The 24,539-nt window shown below is 51.9% G+C and overlaps 1 protein-coding gene across 2 annotated transcripts; it reads right to left on the bottom strand.

Moving 5' to 3' along the window:
* Window positions 1–4,745: 4,745 nt before the first annotated feature.
* Window positions 4,746–24,218, bottom strand: KCNG1 (potassium channel, voltage gated modifier subfamily G, member 1). Of its 2 annotated transcripts, XM_011951362.1 has the most exons (5): window positions 23,952–24,200; window positions 14,846–14,966; window positions 13,483–13,541; window positions 10,718–11,517; window positions 4,746–5,889 (listed from the first exon to the last, which is right to left on the bottom strand). In XM_011951362.1, exons 4-5 carry the CDS (start codon window positions 11,489–11,491, stop codon window positions 5,122–5,124), a joined length of 1,542 nt encoding a protein of 513 aa, XP_011806752.1. In that variant the 5' UTR covers window positions 11,492–11,517; window positions 13,483–13,541; window positions 14,846–14,966; window positions 23,952–24,200; the 3' UTR covers window positions 4,746–5,121. The 2 variants fall into 2 exon arrangements, with proteins under 2 accessions (XP_011806752.1, XP_011806751.1); XM_011951361.1 differs by lacking the exons at window positions 13,483–13,541; window positions 14,846–14,966 and having other exon boundaries at window positions 23,952–24,218.
* Between the last annotated feature and the right edge of the window lie 321 nt (window positions 24,219–24,539).

Raw genomic sequence — 24,539 nt, 5'->3', positions numbered from 1 at the left:
TGAGAGCTCAGTAAAGGAGGCAGCTGGGGTGTGCGTTCTGGGTTCCACGGCTTGCATAGGAAAGGTACACTCCAGGCGAGTTGCTTACTATCTCTAGGAATTGGCCAACTCTGGGAGGGGCGGTCCCTCCAGGGTCAGCGAGGTCCCAGATGACAGAGCATCAGAATACAGAAAAAAAGACATATTTAATACACTGGGGACACGGTGGGAGTGTGGACTTTTATACAGAGCTGGGAGAAGGAGCCAGATAAGGCTTTGCCGTCTAGGGGACATTGGAGCAGAGACCTGAGTGAGGAGAGTGAGTGAGTGAGTGATACGGGTCTGTCTTTGGGAAGCGTCCTCCAGGCAGAGGGAACAGCGAGTGCAAAGGCCCTGAGGCAGGAGAGTGCTTGGTCTGTTCAATGAATAGAGAAGAGGTCAGTGTAATCGGAAAGGAGAGACGAAGGGGAGGCAAGGAGACCAGGTCGGGAGCTGGGGCTGAGAGAGACTCTGGCTCGGACTATGAGCAAGATAGACTGTCAGGGTTGGGGTTTTGGAGGTGCAGGGGTGGGACTCTGAGCAGAGGTGGAGTGTGATCAGACTTGGGTTCTAACAGAGTCCTCCTGCCGCTGTAGGGGAGGGGCAGGGAGCAGGGAGACCAGGAGGTGTCCTGCCACCATCCAGGAGGGAGAGGACGGGAGGAGGAAAGTGGTAGGATTCCAGATATAGGCTAACAGGACTGGATGGGGAGGGGGTGAGGGAAGAGAGTGAGAGATAAGTATTAGTGGGAATCCTATTTCTGTTTTCAGAATGAAAACAGATGTGAGGCCATTTTAGCAAACGGTAATCTGAGTGAGAATCCTACTTTCTTTAGCTGATGTCTTTCCAGGCTTCTGCGGCCTCACCCCTCTGTCATCCCACATGTGCGGAAATATTTTATTCACTCGGTTTTCTCCCTCCACCAAATTACCAGCAACTCCAGAGCGGGGACTGAGTCCAGTTCTGGCCCCAGAACTGGAGTCCAGTTTTGTCCCCACTGCTGTGACAGGGCCTGGTTAACAGTAGAGGCTCTGGAAATGCACTTCGGAGACCTCTCCCTGGGCGCATCCCAGCAGGGAGCTGCGTCTCTGCCCACGTGTTCCCTTGACGGCTGGTGGAATGTTCCGGTCTTCTCCACCTCTGGGCCTTAGGACTGTCTGTCTCCTCCGGCTGGACTGCTGCCTCTCCCTCTCCTCCAGGTCTCCATTTAGATGCCACCTCCTCGGCAGGTCCTTCCCTCATCGCACCATCTGAAGTGGCCGTGCCCCACCTGGTTACTCTTTGCCAGGTCACCCTTGTGTTTACCAACATCAGAAATTGTTTTCTTCTGATCACATGTTCACTCTCTGTCTCTCTTGCCATCCCTGTGTGGTCTCCACAAGGGCAAGGGCCCGGTCTCCAGTGCTCGCTGCAGCATTGGAGGGGGTTGTCACCCTGATGCCTGTCAATGGGATGAGACGCCTGTGCCCTGGCAGCTGTGGTATTCGTGCCAAAGACCCCCACCTGTGCTTCTTTGGTATTCGTGGTATTCGTGCCAAAGACCCCCACCTGTGCTTCTTTGGGGACCAGCTGATTAGAGCTGTCTTGCTAGGACATACCAGGGGCATTGGGACAAGACCAGAACAAAAGTAAGCGGAAAGACAGATCCTTTGCAATTTTGAAATGTTATGCATTGTGAATTTTTTTGGCAGTAATTTTGATTTCTAAAAATATTACATTAAAGTATGATTGATCTCCACTACTGATTTCTTGGGCTTTCCCTTGAATTTTGGGGCAAAGGCAAGTGCCTCACTGTTCCTGGCCCTGCTCACAGGTGAGACCCGAGAATCTGTATTGTTAAATCAGCCTTTCCGACCTCAACTGTGAGTCCCAGAGAAGCACTGAGCTTCTGAGACATGGGGGATAAACCATATGACCTACAAAATAAAATACATTTAGAAAGGTCTGTTTTGCTGTTTCCCCCAGAGGAGTGATGGTCCCCTGCGTGTATGGAATTAGTTGTCTGTACCAGGGTCAAAAGCGAGTCCCATTAGGGACCTCCCATAAGGAACCGTATCCCCACACTTTGATCAGAACAGCTCTTATCCCATCTGATTTATGGCTGGGCTTTCTGCATCAGATTCCACGCGAAAAATAGGTTCCATTGCTAAAAAAGAGGTAGAAGGCCGGGCGCGGTGGCTCACGCCTGTAATCCCAGCACTTTGGGAGGCCGAGGCGGGTGGATCACCTGAGGTCGGGAGTTCAAGACTAGCCTGACCAACATGGAGAAACCCCGTCTCTACTAAAAATACAAAAATTAGCCAGGTGTGGTGGCACATGCCTGTAATCCCAGCTACTCGGGAGGCTGAGGCAGGAGAATTGCTTGAACCTGGGAGGCGGAGGTTGCGGTGAGCTGAGATCGCGCCACTGCACTCCAGCCTGGGCAAAAAGAGCGAAACTCTGTCTCAAAAAAGAAAAAAAAAAAAAAAAAGAAGTAGAAAAGTCACAATCTTAGAGTTGCAGTCCTGGAAGCAGTTTGTTAGGTGTCCAGAAGCCACCCAGCTTTGGAATTAGGGCCAAGAGCCCCTAAGCCCCGCTCCAGGCATGAGGGTCAGGATCGGGAGTACATTTGTCCCTCTCTCAAGTGAGGTCTTGAGAGGTGCCCAAGTCTGTGCCTCTGCCTCAGCCACCAGGACAGGTCAGAACCTGCAAGATGATGCCAGAAACCTTGACCACTCAGGAGCCCCAGCTTCCCTGCACAACCCCAGCCTCTGTCCCTCCTCCCTCCCAGTGCCGTTCTGTTCAGGGATCTGCCCCCCACCCCACATGGCTTACTTCCCCGCTCTCCTGAATTTTAAAGGGCTCCATTTTATACTTCTTTCGGCACCATATTTCTGTCTGTTTAGCATTTTCAGTGGCCTCCTGCCTCTCATAGCCCCTTTCGAGGGGAATAAAAGGTCATTCCATAAATCTCAGGCATTATTAAAGATGACGGCAGTGCACGATTGCTTGACACCCACCGGGCTGGGGAAGGTAGCACTAATTAGTCGGAAAACTTACTTTTCAGATGTGAGTCATTGGAAGCAGGTGTCAAGGGAGCCTTTAACAAGGCCCTCATGACTCAGTTGATATTTCCACTCTGCATCACCGCGTGTATATTGTACTGAGATTGCGGTGGCCTCGCCACCAGAGACAGAGGGCAGAGGAGAGACAGAGAAAAAGAGAGGGAGAGAGAGGAGGAGAAGAGAAAGACAGAGAGAGAGAGAGAGAGAGAGAGGAGGACGAAGAGGAGCGAAAGGGGAGAGAAAGAGAGAGAGAGAGGTGCTTGGAGGACCCAGTGTCCAATGTTAAAAATAAATGCCTTCTGCTTTTTGGCTGTCTTTCCTATTTCCCTTCATTCTTTTTTTAATTAATTAATTTATTTTACTTAAAGTCAGGGTCTGGCTCTGTCGCCAAGGCTGGAATGTAGTGGCTATTCTCAGGTGCAGTCATGGCTCAATGCAGCCTCCAACTCCTGGGTTCAAGAGATTCTCCTTCCTCAGCCTCCCAAGTAGCTGGGTCTATACCACACCTGGCTAACATTCCTTCAGTAAATGTTTATTGAGCACCTACAAGGTGCAGGCCCTACACGAGGTGCTGGGAGTCAATGGTGAGCCATACTGCTGAGTCCTGTAGCTAAGAAGAGGAATAAATGAGTCAATTTTGGAGGCTGATGACTGGATATAGAAGATCAAGCTGGCTAAGAGGAAAGCGGTGGTGGTGGTGCTGATGTGGATTCTTTGAGAGGTGGTCAGGGAAGGAGCCGGCCATGCAGTGTTCCACAGGAAGGGTATCCCTGGCAGAGGGATGGGCAGGTGTGAAGGTGCTGGGATGGGAATGATGTGGCTGTGTCCTTATGGGTTAGGACAAGCTTGTGACCGCGACCTGAGTGGGAAGCCCCCTCCCCACGCCTGGCACTGAGGGGCTCTATGCCAGCTGGAGTGGAATCTGCTGGATTGGCCTGGGTGCTTTCTCTACTGTGGGTCACACATGCTATATGAAGTTGGGGACCTGTTGCAGGTGGGGTCAGTGCAGGTCGCAGGTCAGCTGGGTGCTCTGCAGGTCATTGGGGTCACAGGGAGGCCTATGGGGGCTGCAGACTGTGCTTCTCAGTCTGCCCAGGGAACTGTAGACCCCTTTTCAAAAACATCTGTCCCTGCTCTAGGTTTAGATTTATATGCAGGTATATGATGTAAAGCATTTTTTCACAGCTTAAAATAAATGCATAGAATAAAAACCCTACACGATTTTTAAAAGATAAAATGAAGTGATTTCACCTCATAGTCAACAATGCTGCCAGGCCCCCTGATGACTTCTCAACTGCCAGGGGCGCCTTTGTGTGAAACTTTGAGAAACTGGCCCTAAGGGGTGAAAGAGGTGAATAGAGGATGGAAGAGAAGGAAAAAAGGATAAAAGGGAAAAAGGAGAAAGGCAGGCCCCAGACATGGGGGGAGTCAAAGAGAAACGAGACAGGGAGTACAGTATTCACAAGTCATTTTCCTGAAAGTGTTCTCTCTTTTTTTCAGGCCCAGTAGGGCCCCACCGGGCCTGAACGACCCAAGCACATAGGGCCCTTTACTTCCAGTCCCCACACGCTGGCTTTGCTGAGAAACCCAGCTCCCCCTTTTAAGAGAGCCCCATGGAAAGCATTCTCTCTTTTTCATCAGTTTCTTTTCCCTGGACATGATCCACATTAGAGACAGACATGTTGTTGTTGCTGTTTGTATTTTTTTTTTCTCCAGGCAGACCCATAAAGCAAGTTTTTGCTGGGCATGTTATTTGCATGGTGAAAAGAATAAGCCATCTCCTTACTGAGGGAAACAGACATAGGGGCTGGGGCGGGCGGGGCTGGGCTGACGACCCGGCTTCCTTTCATGGCTGCAGGCGGAGGGGCAGGGCCCCTCTGCTGATGTGCGGGTGCCCTTCCCGGGGTGTGGGAGTGAGGGTGTCCTTCCCCGGGTGCGTGGGAGTCGGTGCTGCGCCAGGACTGCACTCGGAAGCGGCCTGTCCCTGTCCAGGCGTCTGCAGTGGATGGCAATGGCTTCGGGCCACAGATGGCAGGCAGGGCAGGCGTGTCCTCTGCGCTCAGTTATTGTCTCTGGTGTCCGAGGAGGCACTTCCGAACAAGATGTCACTGTCCTGGGACACGCTCAGCTGCGACTTGGTTTTGATGAGGAACTGCGCCCTCCGGAACATCACCCTCTCCTGCTCCTGCTTGAGCTCCAGGTAGGAGCGGGAGAAGGTGTGGAAGATGGAGGTGACTGGGAAGGCCATGAGCAGGATGCCGCTCAGGATGCTGCTCAGGGCCACCACCTGGCCCGGGGTGCTCCTGGGGACCATGTCGCCATAGCCCACCGTCGTCATGGTGATGACGGCCCACCAGTAGCAGGCAGGGATGCTGGTGAACTCGGGGCTGTCGGCCATCTCGTTCTCGATGACGTAGAGCAGGGGCGCGAAGAGGGCGATGGCCACGCAGAGGAAGAGCAGCAGGAGCCCGAACTCGCGGGTGCATCGGCGGGCCGTGAGCCCCAGCGTCTGCAGCCCCAGGGAGTGGCGCGCCAGGCGCATCACGTACAGGATGCGCAGCGCCCGCAGCACGCGCAGCACCAGCCCCACCTTGTCCAGGTAGCTGTTGCCCGCGCCGGGCTTGCGGCGGCCTGCAGCGGCGCCGTCCACCAGCAGCGTGATGTAGTAGGGCAGGATGGCCACCAGGTCGATCAGCGTCAGCGGGCTCCGCAGGAAGGCGAATTTGCTGGGCGCCTGAATGAGCCGCAGGAGGAACTCTAGGGAGAACCAGCCCACGCACACCGACTCCACGATGAAGACGTTGTGGCACATCTGGGAACAGTGGCCCTGGGAGAGAGGGAAAGGGACGCCGGAGGGGTCAGCGGGCCCACCAGGGAAGGAGCGCGGAAGCTCTGCCCTGTGCCCTGTTGGGGTTCCCAGGCGGAAGGTGACCTCTCCAGGTTGAGTGGCCCCGGGTCCTCTCCCTAGTTGTGCCCGCTCTGAGGCCTGCGGCACTAAGCACCATCTTTACTCTGGCTGCTCCTCATCTCTCTCTCCAGCCCCCACCTCGGCCCTGAACTCCAGACCCCCAACTGGCTGCCTCCCTGACGCTCCCACCTGGGTGTCTGAGGGGCATCTCGAACTTGCCATGGGATCCTGGTTTCCTCTGCCCACTGGTGGTTTCCCTCCCTAGCTTTCGGCAATCCCATCTTTCCAATTGCTCAGGACAAAAGACCCTGGCGTCATCCTTACCACCTTGTGTATAACTCCCAGGAAGTCTCTTCATTTAAAACAGTGCGAGAATCAAACCCACTGCCCACTGCTCCCACCTGGTCGGGCTACTGTTCTTTCTTGCCTGGACAGTTGCAGTCACCTCTCCAATGGGCTCCCTCATCCCTGCAGTCCATTTTCCACACATAGCCAGAGGGATCCTCTTCCTCCTCTGCTTAGCACCCTCCATGGCTCCCAATGGACTCTGAGGGATAGTCATGTTCAGTGCCCCCATCACTGCCCCAAATTTAGGCTAAGGCTAAATTCAGGCTAAGGCTAAATTTAGGCAAATTTAGGCTAAGGCTGCCTCACCAAAGCTTTCAAAAGAGGCTGGAAATGTGCAGTTTTACATGAACTCTCCTGGTGATAAATGTTGGTGATAATGTTGGTTAAATAGATAAAATGTTGATTTAAGTCCTGGTGGTAATTCAATGCAAAGAAATACTCTATGGCCCACGAAAACACATATTTTTATTGGGATTGGCATGCAGGCTGCCAGCTTGCCTCTCTGGTCTGGAATATAACTGGGTGGTAAACAGTCCTTGAGTGGATTTGGGCCTCATCCTTGAAGGGGCCTTTGGCAGAGAGGAGAGGCCAGTGTGGTTTCAGCCTGGGGTATCTTGGAGGTTCTGGGTTACCGCTGAGTTTGAGAAGCCCCACCTGAACAATTCTGTCTCTAGGAATATGTTAGAGGCTGGAGATATGAGCTAATACCTGGTAGGGCTTTAAGGTCTTAGACCTCTGGGATGGGAAGCCCCTTCCTCTGCGAAGCCTTCCTGGAGTGTGCCCCACTAAGTAGCTCCAGCAGCGTCAGTGGGCCTCCCACACAGAGCCTCTTTGGCTTGTGTCTCATGCTTATGGTGATGGGGGGTGGTGCCACTAATCCATCCCAACCCCAATAGACTTGAAGCTCCTTGAGGTTGGAAGACTTGTCCTGGTCACCCTGTCTCCCCTGTAGTGCCTGCATACAGTAGGCACTCAAATGTGTGCACAAGGAGCAAGTGAAGCAGTGAATCCCACTCTGGGCCCCAAAATGAAGTTGAAGAAGAGCATTTTCACTGAATCCTTAAAAAGGCAAGGTATTACTATTTTTTCAAAAAGCAAGTATCAGAAGTCGAACAAAACAAGTGGCTTTATTAGTATTTTCCTGATAAAATCACGATCAAAGATGTTGGAGCTGAGAAGAAACTTATACTAAGTACAGCAATTTCCAGACAGGTCTCAAATGGTGAGCATTTTCCCTTTTCTTTCGTTTTCTTCTTGACCTTAATCCTTAAGAGAGGACTTTCTGCACACTCGCTATGCACCACTTCTAATCCCTTCATGTAGTCATGTAGTGTGGACTTAGCCCAATCACTTTTTTTTTTTTTTTTTTTTTTTTGCTCTTGTTGCCCAGGCTGGAGTACAGTGGTGCAATCTCGGCTCACCACAACCTCCGCTTCCCAGGTTCAAGCGATTCTCCTGCCTCAGCCTCCTGAGTACCTGGGATTATAGGCATGTGCCACCATGTCTGGCTAATTTTGTGTTTTTAGTAGAGACTGGGTTTCTCCATGTTGGTCAGGCTGGTCTCGAACTCCCGACCTCAAGTGATCTGCCTGCCTCAGCCTCCCAAAGTGCTGGGATTACAGTTGTGAGTCACTGCACCCGGCCCCAATCACTTGTAATCACTTCATGTGAACTCACTGAATCCTTGCAACACTGTGAGGTGGGCCTGTTCATACCCACCCTGGACAGGTGAGAAATCAGAGGCTCAAAGAGGTTAAGTAACTTGCCCACAGCTACTGCCCACCTAGAGAGGAGAAAGCAGGATTTGAATTCAGGCTATCTGGCTCTAGCCCTGACCTCATCATCACTACCTCTCATGCTTATTAAAAGTTAATTTTACCAGCTGGGTGGATGGCATGTGCCTGTAGTCCCAGCTATTCAGGAGACTGAGGCAGGAGGAATGCTTGAGTCCAAGAGTTCGAGTCCAACCTGGGCAACATAGCAACACACCATCTCTCTTTTTTTTTTTTTTTTCAGACAGAGTCTCACTCTGTTGCCCAGACTGGAGTACAGTGGAGAGATCTTGGCTCATTGCAACCTCCACCTCCCCGATTGAAGTGATTCTCATGTCTCAGCCTCCCAAGTAGCTAGGATTACAAGCGAGTGCCAACACGCCCAGCTAATTTTTGTATTTTTAGTAGAGATGGGGTTTTGCCATGTTGGCCAGGCTAGTCTTGAACTCCTGACCTGAAGTGATCCACCTGCCTCTGCCTCCCAAAGTGCTGGGATTACAGGTGTGAGCCACCATATGTGGCCTAAAATTGTTTATCTAATTAAAAAAAGCTTAAAAAGTTAACTTTACTAGTTGAACGCTATTTTCTTAATACCCATTTAAAAATTCAGCTTATAAGCCAGGCATGGGGGCTCACTTCCTCGACATACATAAGTGGAAAGATCCTGACACGGTGAGTACTTCTAATGTGAAATTGGAGAGTGCATATAAAGGAGACATGCGAATCGCTTCAATCTGGGAGGTGGAGGTTGCAGTGAGCCAAGATTGCACCACTATACTCCAGTACAGTGTAATCTTAGCACTTTGGGAGGCAGAGGTGGGAGGATCACTTGAAGCCAGGAGTTTGAGGCCAGCCTGGGCAGCAAAGCAAGACTCTGTCTCTTAAAAAAAAAAAAAATTCAATGTATACAAAAAATACCAGCAGCCCTCTGTGGATGATTAATGCAACAGCTATTGCTACTTCCTCCACATACATAAGTGGAAAAATCCTGATATGGTGAGTACTTCTAATGTTAAATTCGAGAGTGCATGTAAAGCACTTAGCACATGCAGGGTATACAGTCAGTGCTCAAAAAATACTGGCTGGCATGATATTTACGTTCATTTCACACCGCCATACCTGTTTCTCCACTGCCTATACAATTTGTAGCTCTGAGACTTTTTGGTCTTTCTTGAAGCTTAAGAATCCCCATATATAGGGAAGGAGTCACCAACTCAAAGGCCCATGGTCTCATACACAAGGAGACTGAACTGGGCCCCTGTGGACTTGGCTGTCCCCAGGAGCTGCCGTGTAGGACTGCAGGTTGGTGTGTATGTTGGCAGCGGTGGGGGAGGGGAGGGACCCAACCTTAGAATTTTTTTTTTTAATTTTATTTTTTAGAGATGGGGTCTTACTGTGTTGCCCAGGCTGGAGAGCAGTGGTGTGATCACGGTTCACTGCAGCCTCACCTCCAAGGCTCAAGCAATCCTCCTGCCTCAGCCTCCCAAGTAGCTGGGACTACAGGTGCAAGCCACCCCACCTGGCTAATTAAAAATTTGTTTGTTTGTTTGTTTGTTTGTTTTGTAGAGACAGGGTCTCACTACATTGCCTAGCATGATTTTGAACTCCTGGGCTCAAACGATCCTTCTGCCTCCAGCTCCCAAAGTGTTGGGATTATAGGCATGAGCCACCATACCTGGCCTGATCTTATGATTTTTAAAAGAAGCTGAGATTTTGAATTTTTATGTAAAAAATCTTCACTTTTAATGTTGGCAACCAAGTCAAATTTTTGGGAAACCCTGTTTCCCAAATCACATAGTCTGGTGGGGCTATATTAGGTCCCCAAGCTGCCACGTGGGAGCCATATTTCCATGCTTACAAACACAGACTGGACTTAGACCTGGGGTTGGGCAGTGTCCTCAAATACCGAGTGGGTGTGAAAACACTTCCCCCACAGGGTTGCTCCAGGGAGCTCCCCAGGGCTCTTATCATTCCCTGGGGAGAGAAGACGTAGGTGGCACATGCAGCCCAGCTCCCGGCTCCCGTGAACTCCCAGATGAGTGGGAGCCCTTAGACCGTAGCACACACCCGTGGCAGGCCCTAGAGTAAATAAACTCCATTCATTCTCTTATGTAACAAAAAGAAATGCTCACCATTTGTAGACACACACGTACCCATCAGTAAAAATTATCTTCAGGACCCAGAAAATGTGTCTGGGCTACTATGATGCAAAGGATTAGGAAGGTTGAGAAAGGGCCAAGTGGTTGAGATAAATTTGACGATCTATGTAATATGCTTCACTCAGGGCCAGGCACGTCAAAAATCAAGCCATCCATTTATCCACTCATTTGCTCATTCAACAAATAGTGGCTGAGAGCCTGTTTATGCTGGACACTGTTCTAGATACTGGCAAGGGAGAGTGCAGTGGCAGGCACAGTGGAGGCCAGGACAGGGACAGGGATGGACCCCCATGCGCTCACATATTAACAGGGAGGCAGACCATACACACAAACATTCTTGATGTCAGGAGGGACCAGGGATACTATTCAGCCAGTGTGCAATCAGGGGAGGCTTCCTGGAGGAGGTGACAATGCTCAGGGTCCCTTCCCTCATGGTGGCGCATCTCCCCGCGGGGCGTGGGCTCTTACCTGCTCCTCCTCCTCCCTCAGGCTGGGCAAGGTGCTGACGGAGAGGTTGACGGCGGTGACGGTCACGAAGAGCACCGACAGGCAGGCGAACACCTTGCCGGGCAGCCCCGAGTGCGGCCTCTCCACCATGTCGCGCAGTCGCCGCATGCAGCGCCCCAGGCGGCCCTCGCCCTCGGCCGGGCCCTCGCTGTCGCGGCCCTCGCTGTCCAGCACATCGTCCTCTTCCTCCCGCTCCACCATCTCCGCGAACTCCTCGATCTTCTGCAGGTAGCGGCGCTTGCAGCAGCCGTCCAGGTGGTCCTCCGCGATGCCCCAGTACAGCAGCTCCTCCTGGAAAGACAGCGCGCACATCTCGCGCAGCAGCCGCAGCTTGCCCGCGCGCAGGAAGGTCAGGATAGTGCCGAAGGCCCCCGGGTTGCGGTCGAAGAAGAACTCGTTGCAGGTGACGTCGTAGTCATCGCACACGTTGAGGATGTCGTCGAAGTTGGTGCAGGCCTTGAGCTGGCCCAGGCGCGTCAGCGGGAACTCGTCCAGCGTGGTCCAGGGCAGTGAGTACTTGATGCCGCCCACGTTGATGATGATCCGACGGCGGCGGTCCTCGGGCTGGCAGCCCTGAGGGGGCTCATCTTGCGGCCGCAGCCGCTGTGCCCGGCGGTAGAACGCGCCCTTGATAGCCTGGCGCTGCGGGAGGAAGGCCGGATGGAAGGAGGCGTCCGAGGTGCAGCTCAGCGCGCTGTAGTCGTAGTCAGAATTGTCTCCCGGTAAGAGGGTCATTTTGAGCCTTCACATCCCTCTCGGGCCTGTGGGGAGAAGGGAGGAAAGACCTTAGTGACCACCCTTAGTTTCACCTTGCTGAGAATGCAGACTCCGCAGATACTCAGTTAGGGATGGAATCTTTGTCCCCCACATCCATAGGCTGCAGCCCTTAGCCTTCCATGGGATGGTATTAGGAGGTGGGGGCTTTGAGATGTGATTTGGTTCAGATGTGGTTATGACAGCAAAGTCCCCACGATGGGATTCGTGTTCTTTTAAGAAGAGGAAGACAGGCCAGGCACAGTGGCTCACGCTTGTAATCCCAGCACTTTGGGAGGCTGAGGCGGGTGGATCACCAGAGGTCAGGAGTTTGAGACCAGCCTGGCCAACATGGTGAAACCCTGTCTCTACTAAAAATAGAAAAACTAGCTAGGCATGGTGGTGTGCACCTGTAATCCTAGTTACTAGGGAGGCTGAGGCATGAGGATCACTTGAATCTGGGAGGTGAAGGTTGCACTGAGCTGAGATCGTGCCACTGCACTCCAGCCTGGGTGACAGAGCAAGACTCCGTCTCAGAAAAAAAAAAAAAGGAAGAGACACCAGGGCTTTCTCTTTGCCGTGTGAACACTCAGGGAGGCATCTAAGTGTGAAACCTGGAGGACAATGCTGCTGGCACCCTGCTCTTGCACTTGCAGCCGACAGAACTGGGAGAAATAAGTGTTACTGAAGCCACCTAGTCTGTGGTATTAATATTTGGTTACATCAGCCTGAGCTGACAAAGACATTCACCTAATAGTGAAATAGCAACAATATTGTTCAGCATCTCCCAGCCTTCACGAATCTCCCATATCCATCTATGCACTGTGGTTGCAGCCGTGTGCAGAATGTGAAGGCGGTCTCTGATCCCAGGCAGCTGACATCCTAGTGGATTTTCAGGTGACACATGTACTGTTATTTACTTAACATTTTATTTTAAATTAACCTTTTTTTTTTTTGGTATTTATTTGGCTTGGAAAAACAATTTAGTGTAGACCTACAGTTCTCATAGGGCTGATTTTTTCTCTCAAAAGACATGTAGCAATGCCTGGAGGCATTTTTGCTGGTCATGACTGGGGATGCTATTGACATTTAGTAGGTAGAGGCCAGGGAATGTTGTTGCATGTCCTACAATGCACAGGACAGTCCCCACAACAGACACTTATTTGGTCCCAAATGCCCTTAATGCTGAGGTAGAGAAGCCTGGTTAGTGGTTATGAACGTAGACTTTGGAGTCACACAGCCTAGGCAAGTGACTCAACCTTGGTTTGTCTCAATTTCCTTGTCTGTAAAATGGGTACAGCCACGTGACCTATTTGATAAGATTACTGGGAGGCCTAGATGAATTATGTACATAGGAGCATTTAATGCAGTGCCTGGCACATAGTAGGTACTCAGTAATTATTGTCTATTATTATATTATTATTTTTGAGACAGAATCTTGCTCTATTGCCTAGGCTGGAGCGCAGTGGCACCATCTTGGCTCACTGCAACCTCTGAGCCTTGGGTTCAAGCAATTCTCATGCCTCAGCCTCCCGATACCTGGGACTACAGGTGTGCCACCACACCCGGTTAATTTCTGTAGTTTTAGTAGAAATGGTTTTGCCATGTTGGCCAGGCTGGTCTTGAACTCCTGACCTCAGGTGATCTGCCCACTTTGGCCTCCCAAAGTGCTGGGATTATAGGTGTGAGCTACCGCGCCTGGCCTATTATTATTTATTTTAAAGGGACAACTTATATTGTTTCCATTAATGGAAAACAGGTATCATTTGCCATAAATCAGAAGCAACGGACAAAGAAATGCACAGCTATGAAAGCAATGCCATGTTTGCTCAGGTGACGCAAACATCACCTCGAGGATGGATGCAGGGGTGAGCTAGACAGCCACGTTCATCCAGGAAGCCTTCCTCGGCTCTTCCAGCTAAATCGAGCACCCCTCCCCTTACAACTGGTGCATCCGTCTTCACGGCACTTACCACCCAGTTCTAGAATTGTCTGTGTGCAAGCCTGGCTCCTTCATTAGGCAGCCTGCTCCCTGGGGGAAGAAACATGCTTCAGTCATCTCTGAATCCCTGCGCTTAGCACTGTAAGGGCTCAAAGAAGTGCTTGCTAAATAAGTACATCTCCTGTTGATGAGATCAACATGATAAGGCGACTTCTGGGGAACCGAGGTCAAAACATCAACTCACACGGACTCCTTCCTTCCCTACCCTCAAAGCTAAGGGTTTGCGCTACTGGAACAAGATTGCTTATTCATTACCAGTTCATGGGCTGAATTTGGTTCACAAATATTTTGCTTGGCTTGGAGAAGTTTTTGAAAGTTGAGAAATTTCATGTAAAAATCCATATCCTTGGCTTCTCTTAAAAAATCAGGATATCTGGCAACACTTGGCCCAAACGCCAACTGAGAAATGGCTACCCCTTTAGGCAGCACATACTCCAATCCACCACAGTCCACCCCCCACCCTCACTATTGTCTTCCTAACGCCCACTCTATTCCACTCACATGTGTTTCCTTCCTGGCCCTATAGGCATTTGAGTTTGAGACCCGTAGATTACAGCTACAGAGCTCTCTGGAATTAAGCTGATGCACAGAAAACTTAGTAGGAGTCAAACACTCTGCTTTTAAAAATCACCAGCCCTCGGCCCGGTGCGGTGGCTCAGGCCTGTAATCCCAGCACTTTGGGAGGCCGAGGTGGGTGGATCACGAGGTCATAAGATCGAGACCATCCTGGCCAACATGGTGAAACCCCATCTCTACTAAAAATACAAAAATTAGCCAGGTGTTGTGGCACGTGCTGGTAATCCCAGCTACTCGGGAGGCTGAGGCAGGATAATCCCTTGAACCTGGGAGGCGGAGGTTGCGGTGAGCTGAGATTGTGCCACTGCACTCCAGCCGGGTGACACAGCAAGACTCTGTCTCAAAAAAAAAAAAAAAAATTCACTAGCCTTCTCCCTAGACAAATCCCCGATGGAATCAAGTGATAAAAGTCTATCAATTCCAAATGGAAACCCATTTCTAATACTTAAATATGGGTCGATGGTGTGGACATGTTCAGGAATACACCCGCTCATGCACACACACATACACAAACACATGTACAAATGAATGAGAAAGTGTTTTAATAGGTGCTGGAAGGAGAGGCAGGGTGTTTCACACTTAAAAGGGGCTCCTTCCTAAGAGGAATTGCTTTACAAAAGCACATCATCCCTCTACTACTCACTGATCTTTGGGGCAGGCTACAATTGCATAGATCAGGGTTTGGAAAACTAGGGTACACCTGCGTTTAAAAGAAAATGATTTGATTTTAGACGGTGAGAGTGTTTTTTTAACTTCACCTAAAATTGGAACCCATCTCCTCAGGCACAGCCTGCCAGGATCCCTTGGAGGCGTGGGAATAATCCCTTTCAGGCACTTTCCTTGGTGATCTCTCTTTTCAGCTCTGCTGTTTCATCTTTGCTACCACAGACAAGAGAAAAAGTGACATTCTGTTTGGCAAGAATGGTGATGGAGGTAAAGGGAAAGCACCTCACACAAGCCCTGGAGGGCTCTTGTGAATCTCCATGGCTTTAATGACCTCTTCTTTTTAGGAATTTCTTCTTTCAACCCTCCCAGCTTTCCCTCCAGCAGAAAACTCCTCCAATTAGCAATTTATTTCCTTCACGCCCTGCCGCCATGTGAGTTTCCTGTGTGGAAAGTGATCCTGTCTCGGCAGCACAGTGAGTATGGAGAGGCTGATGCTACTCGGAGGGTAATAAACACAGTAACGACCTTGTTCTCAAAGCCAGAGTTCCCTAGGGAGATGCCGAGGCCGGAACTTGCTAAAGGAAGAACAGGCATATTTTTCCATGGCCTTTGGTCTTGCAGATACCCGAACTGATGTGAGATGGACGGCTCAGCACCTCTAGACCCTACACTAAAGTTCATAAATCAAAGAGGCCCCAAAGCCTGGGCTTCTGAAAAATAATGCTGCTTTTCACCCAGCCTGACATCCTCACAAGAAAATTTTTATTTCTCCATGGTGTTAGTTCTACAGCATGGTGGGTTTTAGTGATTTTGCCTCCGAGGGTCTATGGATGCTTGGTGAGAGGAAGCTGTTTGAGGCAGAGGCTGCGATGGGGGAGGTGAGGCGAAGTCCGGAGGCAGGTGTCATTCATTCATTCATTCATTTGCTCATTTATTCAATAGTTACTGAACACTCATCACGTGTCAGACTCAGACTCTGTGTTAGAGCTGGAGACACGGCAGAGAACAAGACAGACCCAGCCCTTGTCCTCACGGAGGTGACCTTCTGGTGGGAGAGACTGCTTCCAAATGAGCACACAAGTCATTTCAGGCTGCAGCGACTGCAGTGTTGTCGACAGAGCAAGGTGAGAGATGGAGAATGTCTACTGTGGGATGTGGGGCAACACTGGCTGGAGGGGTGAGGAAGGGCTCCTTGGAGGAGGGGACATGGGGCTGAGCCGCATGGATGGATCCAGCTCTGTGAGGACCTGGCAGAGGGAGTGGCAAGAATTTGCTCCCTGACTTGGGGGTGGGCTTGGATGATCAAAGATCAGAGAAGGCCCAGCACAGAGCGAGGGGAAGCTGGGAGAAGAGGAGGGGGGCAGGGGCTAGGTGCAGCAGGGCCCGGGGACTGACAATAAGGAGCTGGGGCTTATTCTGCAAGGGACAAGGAGTCCATATGCACCTGCCAGGTCAGTGGACGGCTGGTGGGCTGGGGAACCTAGGCTGGAGGCTATGGAAGTCATTGTGGAAATGACTAAGGTTTGCAGCGGTGGAAGTCCTGGAGAACGGGAGGGATTTGGGATGAACTTTGGAGGAAGAGCCTTCAGGACTGGCTGAGGAATGGGGCCTGGGGGAGCGGGAAAGAGAATCAGGATTCCGGGGGTACCATTTACCGAGGCTACCGATAGGTGGCGCTATGGTGAGCTGAGTCAGAGGAAGCCGTTCCTGGCTATGGGACGATGGACCGAAGAGGATGCCGGCAAAATCCAGGAGAGAGGGCGGAGATGGGTGTCTCCCAAGGATGGTGCCAGACCATCAGTGCTGAGCTGATGGGTGTGTTTGCGGGGGGGAGGGTGTCACCTGGCAGTTTTGACCTGGCTAGACTGGCAAGGGCAGGGGGGCCACCGGGTAGCAGAGCTATGGTGAAGCCAGAGGCAGGGGCCTCACCTGTGCCCTGTGTCCGGTAACCACTGAAGGTGCATCACATCAGGCCAGAGTGGTCAGTGCAGGGCATATGGTAGGCAGAAAAATGTCCCCACATTCCCCTTGATACCCATGTCCTAATCCTAATCTCTGGAACCTGTGACTATATGTTAGACTGCATTGCAAGGAGGAATGAAGGTTACAAATGGAATTAAGGCTGCTAATCAGCTGACCTGAGACGGGAAATTATCTGGGATGATCTGGGCGGGCCCAGTGTAATCAACAGGGTCCTTATTTGTGGAAGAAGAAGCAAGCAGGAGGCAGAGCGGCAGAGGGCTGTGGCATGAGAATAACTCCACTGGCCACTGCGGGCTTTGAAGATGGAGGAAGGGGCCATGAGTCAAGGAATGCAGGTGGCCTCCAAAGGCTGGAGGAGGCAAGGAAATGAGCTCCCTGGAGCCTGCAGAGAGGAGCACAGCCTTGCCAATACTCAATATTAGCCCAGGCAGACCCATTTCCAATCTCTGACTTTCAGACCTGTAAGATAATACAATTGGGCTGTCTTAACCCACTCAGTTTGTGGTAATTTGTGACAGTTGCAACAGGAAATGGGCTGCTGAGGCCGGGCATGGTGGCTCATGCCTGTAATCCCAGCACTTTGGGAGGCCGAGGCGGGCGATCACTTGAGGCCAGAAGTTTGAGACCAGCCTGGCCAATGTGGTGAAACCCCATCTCTACTAAAAATACAAAATTAAGCTGGGCATGGTGGTGGGCGCCTGTAATCCCAGCTACTGGGCAGACTGAGGCAGGAGAATCGCTTGAACCTGGGAGGTGGAGGTTGCAGTGAGCGGAGATGGTGCCACTGAGCTCCAGCCTGGGCGACAGAGCAAGACTCTGTCTTGAGAAAAAAAAAAAAAAAAAAAGGATGTTGAAAAAAAGCTGGTTCTGGTTCTGCTCCAGCTCAGGGGACAATGTGCCAACCACCCCAAGCTGAGGAAGCAGAAGGGCGCACAGGCCTTAAAATCAGGAGACCTGGGTTCAAGGCCAGTTGCTCTGTGACTTTCGGCAAGTCATGCCTTACCCCTGAGACTCAGTTTCTTTATCTGTATAATGAGGCTATAAACAGCTCCTGCCTCCTTGAGTTATGGTGAGGACAAAAGCAGATGGCATAGGTGATACGCTTGGCTCCATGCCCGATACTCAGTGAACCCTCAGTAGTCGCCTTGGAATTCCCACGAGCTACGAGAAGAGTCGGCTGCCCTGCTCCCTGCTTCCCAAGAGAATCTTCTTTTCTGACCTGACCCACTGGGATTTGGATCCAGCATCATCTGACCCCCGGACCCCATTGCTGGAGGGTGTGTGGGCTGGCCTAGCACTCTGGGAAAGCCACTGGTTGGTAATGAGGGAAATGAGGATGCCGCTGCCCTGTGACCCAGAATCCCACTTCTGGGTATATTTCCCAGACCTGGGACCACAAAGAGTTGTGGCAGACATTGTCAGTAATAAATTATTTGCACTCAAATCCTTCACTTAGGGTTTGCTTCCGGGGAACCAGATGGAAGACAGTAACAAACGAGGTACAAGAATGTGTGTTCTGTGTTGTTTAAGGTACCAGGAGGTCCCCTAGCATCCATCCCCCGGGGAGTGGACAGGCAAGTCTTCATAGAGGCAGATTTTGGAATCCTGCAGATTGCCCAGGAATCAGAAGCAATGGACTGGGTGGAAGTTTAGCAACACATTTAGGTCTTAAAAACAGTGTGCTGAGTGGAAAAAGAAACAGAAGTTTCTAGCACTGTGCTATTTATGTAAATGAACACACACACATTACATATTTTACAAGGTCTCCAGCACATGTGAGGATCTATATCAACCACATGGAGGGTGCCTGGAAGGGCAAAGGAAGGGGAAGAAGCACGGAGATTGGAAAATAGAAGAAAAATGAGTAAGATGAGACAGCCTGGCACAGGCCAATGAGGAGGCGTGCTGGGAAGCGGTGTGGTTTGTACAACTCCTGGTTTTAACCCAGGTTTCAAAAGAAAAATGAAGAGCACAAGAATAACAGAACCTTCTGAATTGCTCGGGGTGCCTGGTGGAGATACAGATTCCTGGGGCCCTCCCTTCCCAGTGGGAATGCCTGAAGGGGAGGCCCAGGAACTTTCACAGGCTCTCCTGGAGATTCTGTGTGACGGAGGGGACTGGGAATGCCTGGAGCTCTCCCAGGGGCTGGAGGCACAGGAGCTGCTCTGGGCTTTGGCCGGGACTCCCCTGGCCAACGTGTCAATCTCCTAGAGGCTCTGGAAGGCTCTGTGAGTCCCGCTTCATTGGAGAAATGGAATCCCTTCTGGTTCGTGAGAAAAATCTTCTGCACTGGGGCTGCCTTGATCAAATTTCCATTCAGGAGCCCAGAGATCCACTGACACTCTCCTTGCAATTTTTCTATCCTTCCTTTAGGGAAAAAGGTGATGCTTATAAGCTATGGCTGAGGGCTGAGAACATACTTCCAAAGATAAATGATCATTGAGACCATAAGGCGTTCTGAGTGGCAGTTGTCATGTGACCACCCTGAGGTCAGCACATGACTGAGGGTACAGGTGCAGGACCTGTGCGGTAGGTTTGGGAGGGCGGAATGGGATGGAGTGAAGGTCCAAGCCAGGCGTGGCTAGTCGCCCCTGCTGCTACTAATAACCCTGTGGCCTGAGCAGGCCATCACACCCACTGAGCCGCTGGCCTCTCTGAGCCTGCCTCCTCCCCTAGAAAGTGGGGATAAGATTGCCGACCTCACAGGGCTATCATGGGGATCTGGTGAATGGAGGTTTGCTGCAGGGATGAGCAGTGTCACCGGGCCTCCTGTCCCTGTGGCTACATTCCATCGGGGCATGAAATGGTTCTACAAATGGTCCTGGGCTGACCCCAACTGCTTTCAGGTCTCTCTCCGGGGTTCCAAAAAACTGTGGGCCTCTCTGGACTCTGTTCTTTCTGTCTTATGCTCTCCGTCCCTCTTCCAAGTGGCAGTGGGGAATGCAGAGAGAGTGCTAAGTGCACAAAGTGTTATAAATAGCAGCAACCACAGCCTCCCTCCACTGCAAACTCACTAAGTGCCAGGTGCTGTGCTAGAGGCTTAATTGCATGAGTCTCCATCCTTTCCTAAAAAGGTGGGCATTATCACTAATACCCCCACTTTATAAATGAAGAAACTGAGGCTCTGAGAAGTGAAAACTTATGTCTGGCAAGAAGCGATGAAGCCAGAATTAAACTAGGTCTGCGGGACTCCAGGCCAAACCTGTTTGACCCCTGTCTTTTACTGCCTCCTTGAACCACTTGTTCCTTTTGGGGAGCTGGGGTGATGTCTCCACCCCTTGCAGTGAATCAAGGACTGGGTTTCTAGTCTGTATTTCATATGGACAAGATTTTGGAATGTTTTTGAGGATGGGGAGAAGCAGGTAATTGTCTATGGCTGGGGAAACATATTTATCACTACTAAAAAATCGACAAAACCCCTAGTTTTGCCAAACTCAGGGTTGCCATCTTGGCCTCTGGGAAGGAGATGTTGACGATGGAGGCAGAGGGTGGAGTCGTCTCCAGAAGCCCTGCGGATGCCTTGATTGTGGCCCAGTGAGTCTCATTTGGTCTTCTGAGCTCCGAAAACTATGAGACAATAAATTCAGGCTGGGCGCAGTGGCTTATGCCTGGAATCCTAGCACTTTGGGAGGCCAAGGTGAGAGAACTGCTTGAGTTCTGGAGTTCAAGACCAGCCTGGGCAACATAGTGAGACCCTGTTTCTACAATTAAAAAAAAAAATTAGCTGAGCGTGGTGGTGTGTACCTCTAGTCCCAGTGACTCAGGAGGCTGAGGCGGGAGGAACACTTGAGCCCAGGAGGTCAAGGCTGTGGTGGGCCATGATAGTGACACTACACTCCAGCTGGGTGATAGAACAAGACCCTGTCTTCAAAATAAATAAATAAATAAATAAAATAATAATGATCATAAATTTGTATTGCTTTAAGCCACTAAATGTGTGCAAGTATGTGAAAGGAGGAAATTAACACAGCCTCCAAGGCAACTTTCCAGAAGGAAAGCATTTCTTTCCTGCACTCTGCAGGCTTTGGTTTCTCTCTCTCCTACCATGTCTCTCAACGTTGCCATTCCCTCACTCCCAGTGGGTGTCTCGGGGACCCGTCCATCTCTCTCCATGCCACTCTTTCCCAGGCCCTGCAGCGTTTCACTGCCAGTATAGCTTCATCTGTCAGGATTAGGGCTCCTGGCCGGCCGACTCAGAGGCGGGTCAGGCTGCATTAATCCCCAATTAAAACGTTAATCAAAATGGATCCAACCATTAGCCTGGCCCGGGTCCTGGCATGTTAGATTTCTAAGAGCTGCTGTGCCCTGGTGGAGAATCTGTCTTTCTTAGCCACCTGCCGTCTGTTCTCACCATCGGCCTCCTGAAAGCTGGGGCTCAAGGTCCTAGGGAGATTATGCGCTGGGAGCTGGGCTCTTCCCTCCATCCCTCACTTGCCCCCAAATGAGAAAAAGTGCCAGTGTCCCTCCCCGCTATAAAAAAGACAGGCTGCCTCCGGAGCCTCCCTGCTGTGCTGCAGGCAAGCAAAATAACACCAAATGCACGTTTACGTTTGCCTTCTTCCATGGGGAGGTGTTTGGGGACTGGAGCCAGGAGATCCTTTTCTCTTTGCCTCCTTGTAGCTCAAAATTAAGCAGAGAAGCAGGCTTAGGGGAGCAGTGGGGACCTCGGGATGGCAGGAAGGGAGACACCTGCTTACCGGAGTCCTCTGGAGGGAGAGCATGATTGGACCTTCCTGGGGAGGTGTGGGTGTGAGACTGAAGACTCACCTCAGGGCAAGGGACAGGCTTAGGCACAATTCAGATCCTATTTGTAGCAAAGTCACTTCATTTCTGATTTTGTTAATCAAATACAGTCTGCTGGATGACAAAAATGGTCCACAGCGATGGAGTGCTTCAGCTAGATTCTTCGCCTCTCCCTTTTTATTAATTCTACTTAAAGGGCCATTTTTCACCCAAGGGCTCCATTTCTGGGCTTAATGTATCAACCAAGAGTAGATTCCTGTACTCCTAGACCTCTAGCAACAGGCAATGTTGACTCTTCATCAACACTGGAAAGCAGGGTGGAGAAAGGACAGCTAAGCCAAGGTACCTACTGAGGCTCCAGGAGGTGAGTTCCTTGGAGCTGGTTTGAGTCACTTAGCCCTGTATCCAGCACACATCTCTTTGTTCTTCTGTTTCCTGAGGCATCTCCCTTCCCTCTTGCCAGAGCCCAGCTGTGCATCTGGTGCAGAAAATTCAAAGTGGTGCTCAGATCTGCACCAATCAGGCTCCAGGACAAGCTTCGAGAAAGTCTTTGGGGATGGGGAGAAGCAAGTAACCTCTGCCTCCACTGTCACATCTCCCTCCCGGAGGCCAAAAAGGCAACCCAGAGTTTGGCAAAACTAGGGGTTTTGTTGATTATTTTACTCCCACGGCTTGAGAACCCAGGCTGTAGGCTGTGAGCCTGGGCTCTCAGGTCTCAGGAGAAGAACCTAGATGGCCTCGTTTCCGGTGCACTTGCAGTTCCCTGCAGGTTAGGAGTGTGTCCCACGACAGACATCTTTCCACTGGAACGGGCTGGCTTCAAGAATGACTGAGGAGGGTGATCCCCAGGGGCCAGCGCTTGCCTGTTTTTCAAACACACTTTCCCTCCTTCCCCTCCTAGCAGGTGACTATAGAGCTCCAAAAGCTGGAGGAGGCACAAGTAGAGCTCAGGTCTGGTAGAGCCTGAAAAATCCCCCAAAGAAGGACAGCAGGACCTAGCCACAGTGCCCACCACATGGCCCCAGTCAGCAGTGCCAAACTTTTCTTGGAGATGTGCTGCCGGTGAGGCTCTCCATAGGGACTCTGCTATCATGGGTATGGGGGTAGCAAATACACACTGATGAATAAACCTCTGCTCAGATTCATAGGGCAGGAGCTTCCCCCAACCCACAATGAATCAGACCAGTTCCTGCTCCCTCCTCTCACTTCCCTCTGTACTTATCTCAGGGAGTCAGCCAAGGGGGTGGGGGCGTATGTGTCTGTCTTCCTCTTCTATGTGTCTGTCATTTACCTGGGTAACTTTGGTGCCTGACACCCTTTAAGGACTTAATAACAGCAAGGGCTTAAGAAAATGCCTGCTGAATGCACAACTTAACTCACAAACCCCATTGGTGGGCACCTGCATTCCTTAGTACTGTCGGATCAGTGTTTCTCAACTCCTCCCCACCCTACCCCATCACCCGCCCCTAAGGAGCTTTGAAAAGATCTTTTCTTCCTATTCTAGAACCAATTCCAGCTTCCACGCCTCCCACCTTGAGAATGAATGCATTAGATGAACCAAGACTTCTGCCTATACACATGGGCTGCTACAGTTGGCCGCCCCAGCAGTCTGTGACCTCCCAAGGGGGGGCCTGGGTCTTAATCCTTACTTCTCTCTAAGCTGCTTGAAGGGTGCCTCCATTCTATCCTGCCCCCATCCCATCCCTCTTCACTTCTCCCCAGGATAGCACCTCCATAAATGTTTGTGAACTGAATGAATGATTGTTGAGCACCTGGCATGATGAGCTGCTCATAATAGGTGCTCAACCCATCTTTGTCCAATCTATGAATGAATGAATGAACTTCACCCTTTTCCTTCCATACCTCCGGGCTGAACCTCTCTCCCATATGGAAACCCTAAGGCTGCGACCACCACCTTCCTACCAGTTACTGGGGTGCCTAGTGAACTGTCTCAGTATCCCCAGCGCCTAGCACACAGTAGGCGCTCAATAAATGCTTGTTATGTTCATAGTTAATGACTGACTCAATCAGGCCCATGGTGGGGGTGGAGGGGGGGTTCCATACCGTGCCTAAGGATACAGTGAATGAGCAAGTGACAGACACCCCCCACCCCATTCCCTAACTCTCCCTCCTCCCGGGATCCGGGGAGACATCTCGGTCCAGAGCCGGGATGGGCCCCTGCTCGGGTCACCGCGGTGGCGAACGTCCCGGACTTCGCATCCCGGGGACTCCTTGGGAAGAACCGAAACCCGACCGGCACCTTGGCCGTAGCAAGCGCGCTCCACGCCGCCACCAGCGGTGGCTCCCGGGTCCTCTGTCGCCCTGGCCTCCCCGCAGGCGGGTTTCGAGGCCCCCACGGGGAGTTCAGGGCCACGGCCACGTGCAGCCGCTCCCGAGCCCGAGTTTGCAGGCTCGGGGTCCGGCCCGCGCTTCGGTGGCGCCCGGCGAGGCTGCAGCGCGCAAAGTTCCCACCTCAAGTTCCCGTCGCGGCGTCCCCGCCTCGGAGTTGGCCCGGCCGCGGCTTCCGTCCCCCGGCTGCCCACGGGTCCGGGGCGAGGACGCGAAAGGGGCCTGGAAGCCGCCCGGGGCGCCCGCTCTGCCTCCCGGAGCCGCCGCCAAACTTCGGTTCCGGGGCCCGGCTCAGCTCCCGCCCTCGGAGCCACGGCCGCCCCGTCTCTGCCTCCCGGTCCCCGCCGGGCTCCGAGTGCGCCGGGAGCGCGGCGCGGCAGCCGCCGAGGGAGGGAGCGGGGCAGGAGGCGGGACGGAGGGAGGGGACTGAGCGCGGGGCGGGGAGAAGGGGCGGGCAGCCGAGAGCGCGGCGCCGGGCCTCGCCCCGCTTCGGGACAGTGGCAGCGGCGCCACCGTCACGGGGCGTCCAGGCACCCAATCGGGACCCCGCACCTTGGATCCGGGGTCCCTGGCGCGTCTGCTGGATTGCGCTCCTCTCGGCACGTTCCTGAGCCCGCGTCCGGGACGGCTCGTGCTACGCCCTCCCTTCCGTTGCCTTCTTCCCGGTCTGTTTTCCCAGGAGCGCCCACCCTGCGGCCCCTTCGCCTGCAC

The sequence above is a fragment of the Colobus angolensis genome, unplaced genomic scaffold, assembly GCF_000951035.1.
Source record: "Colobus angolensis palliatus isolate OR3802 unplaced genomic scaffold, Cang.pa_1.0 Scaffold319, whole genome shotgun sequence".
NCBI classification, from domain to species: Eukaryota; Metazoa; Chordata; class Mammalia; order Primates; family Cercopithecidae; genus Colobus; species Colobus angolensis.
This window is presented reverse-complemented; position numbering and strand designations above follow the sequence as displayed.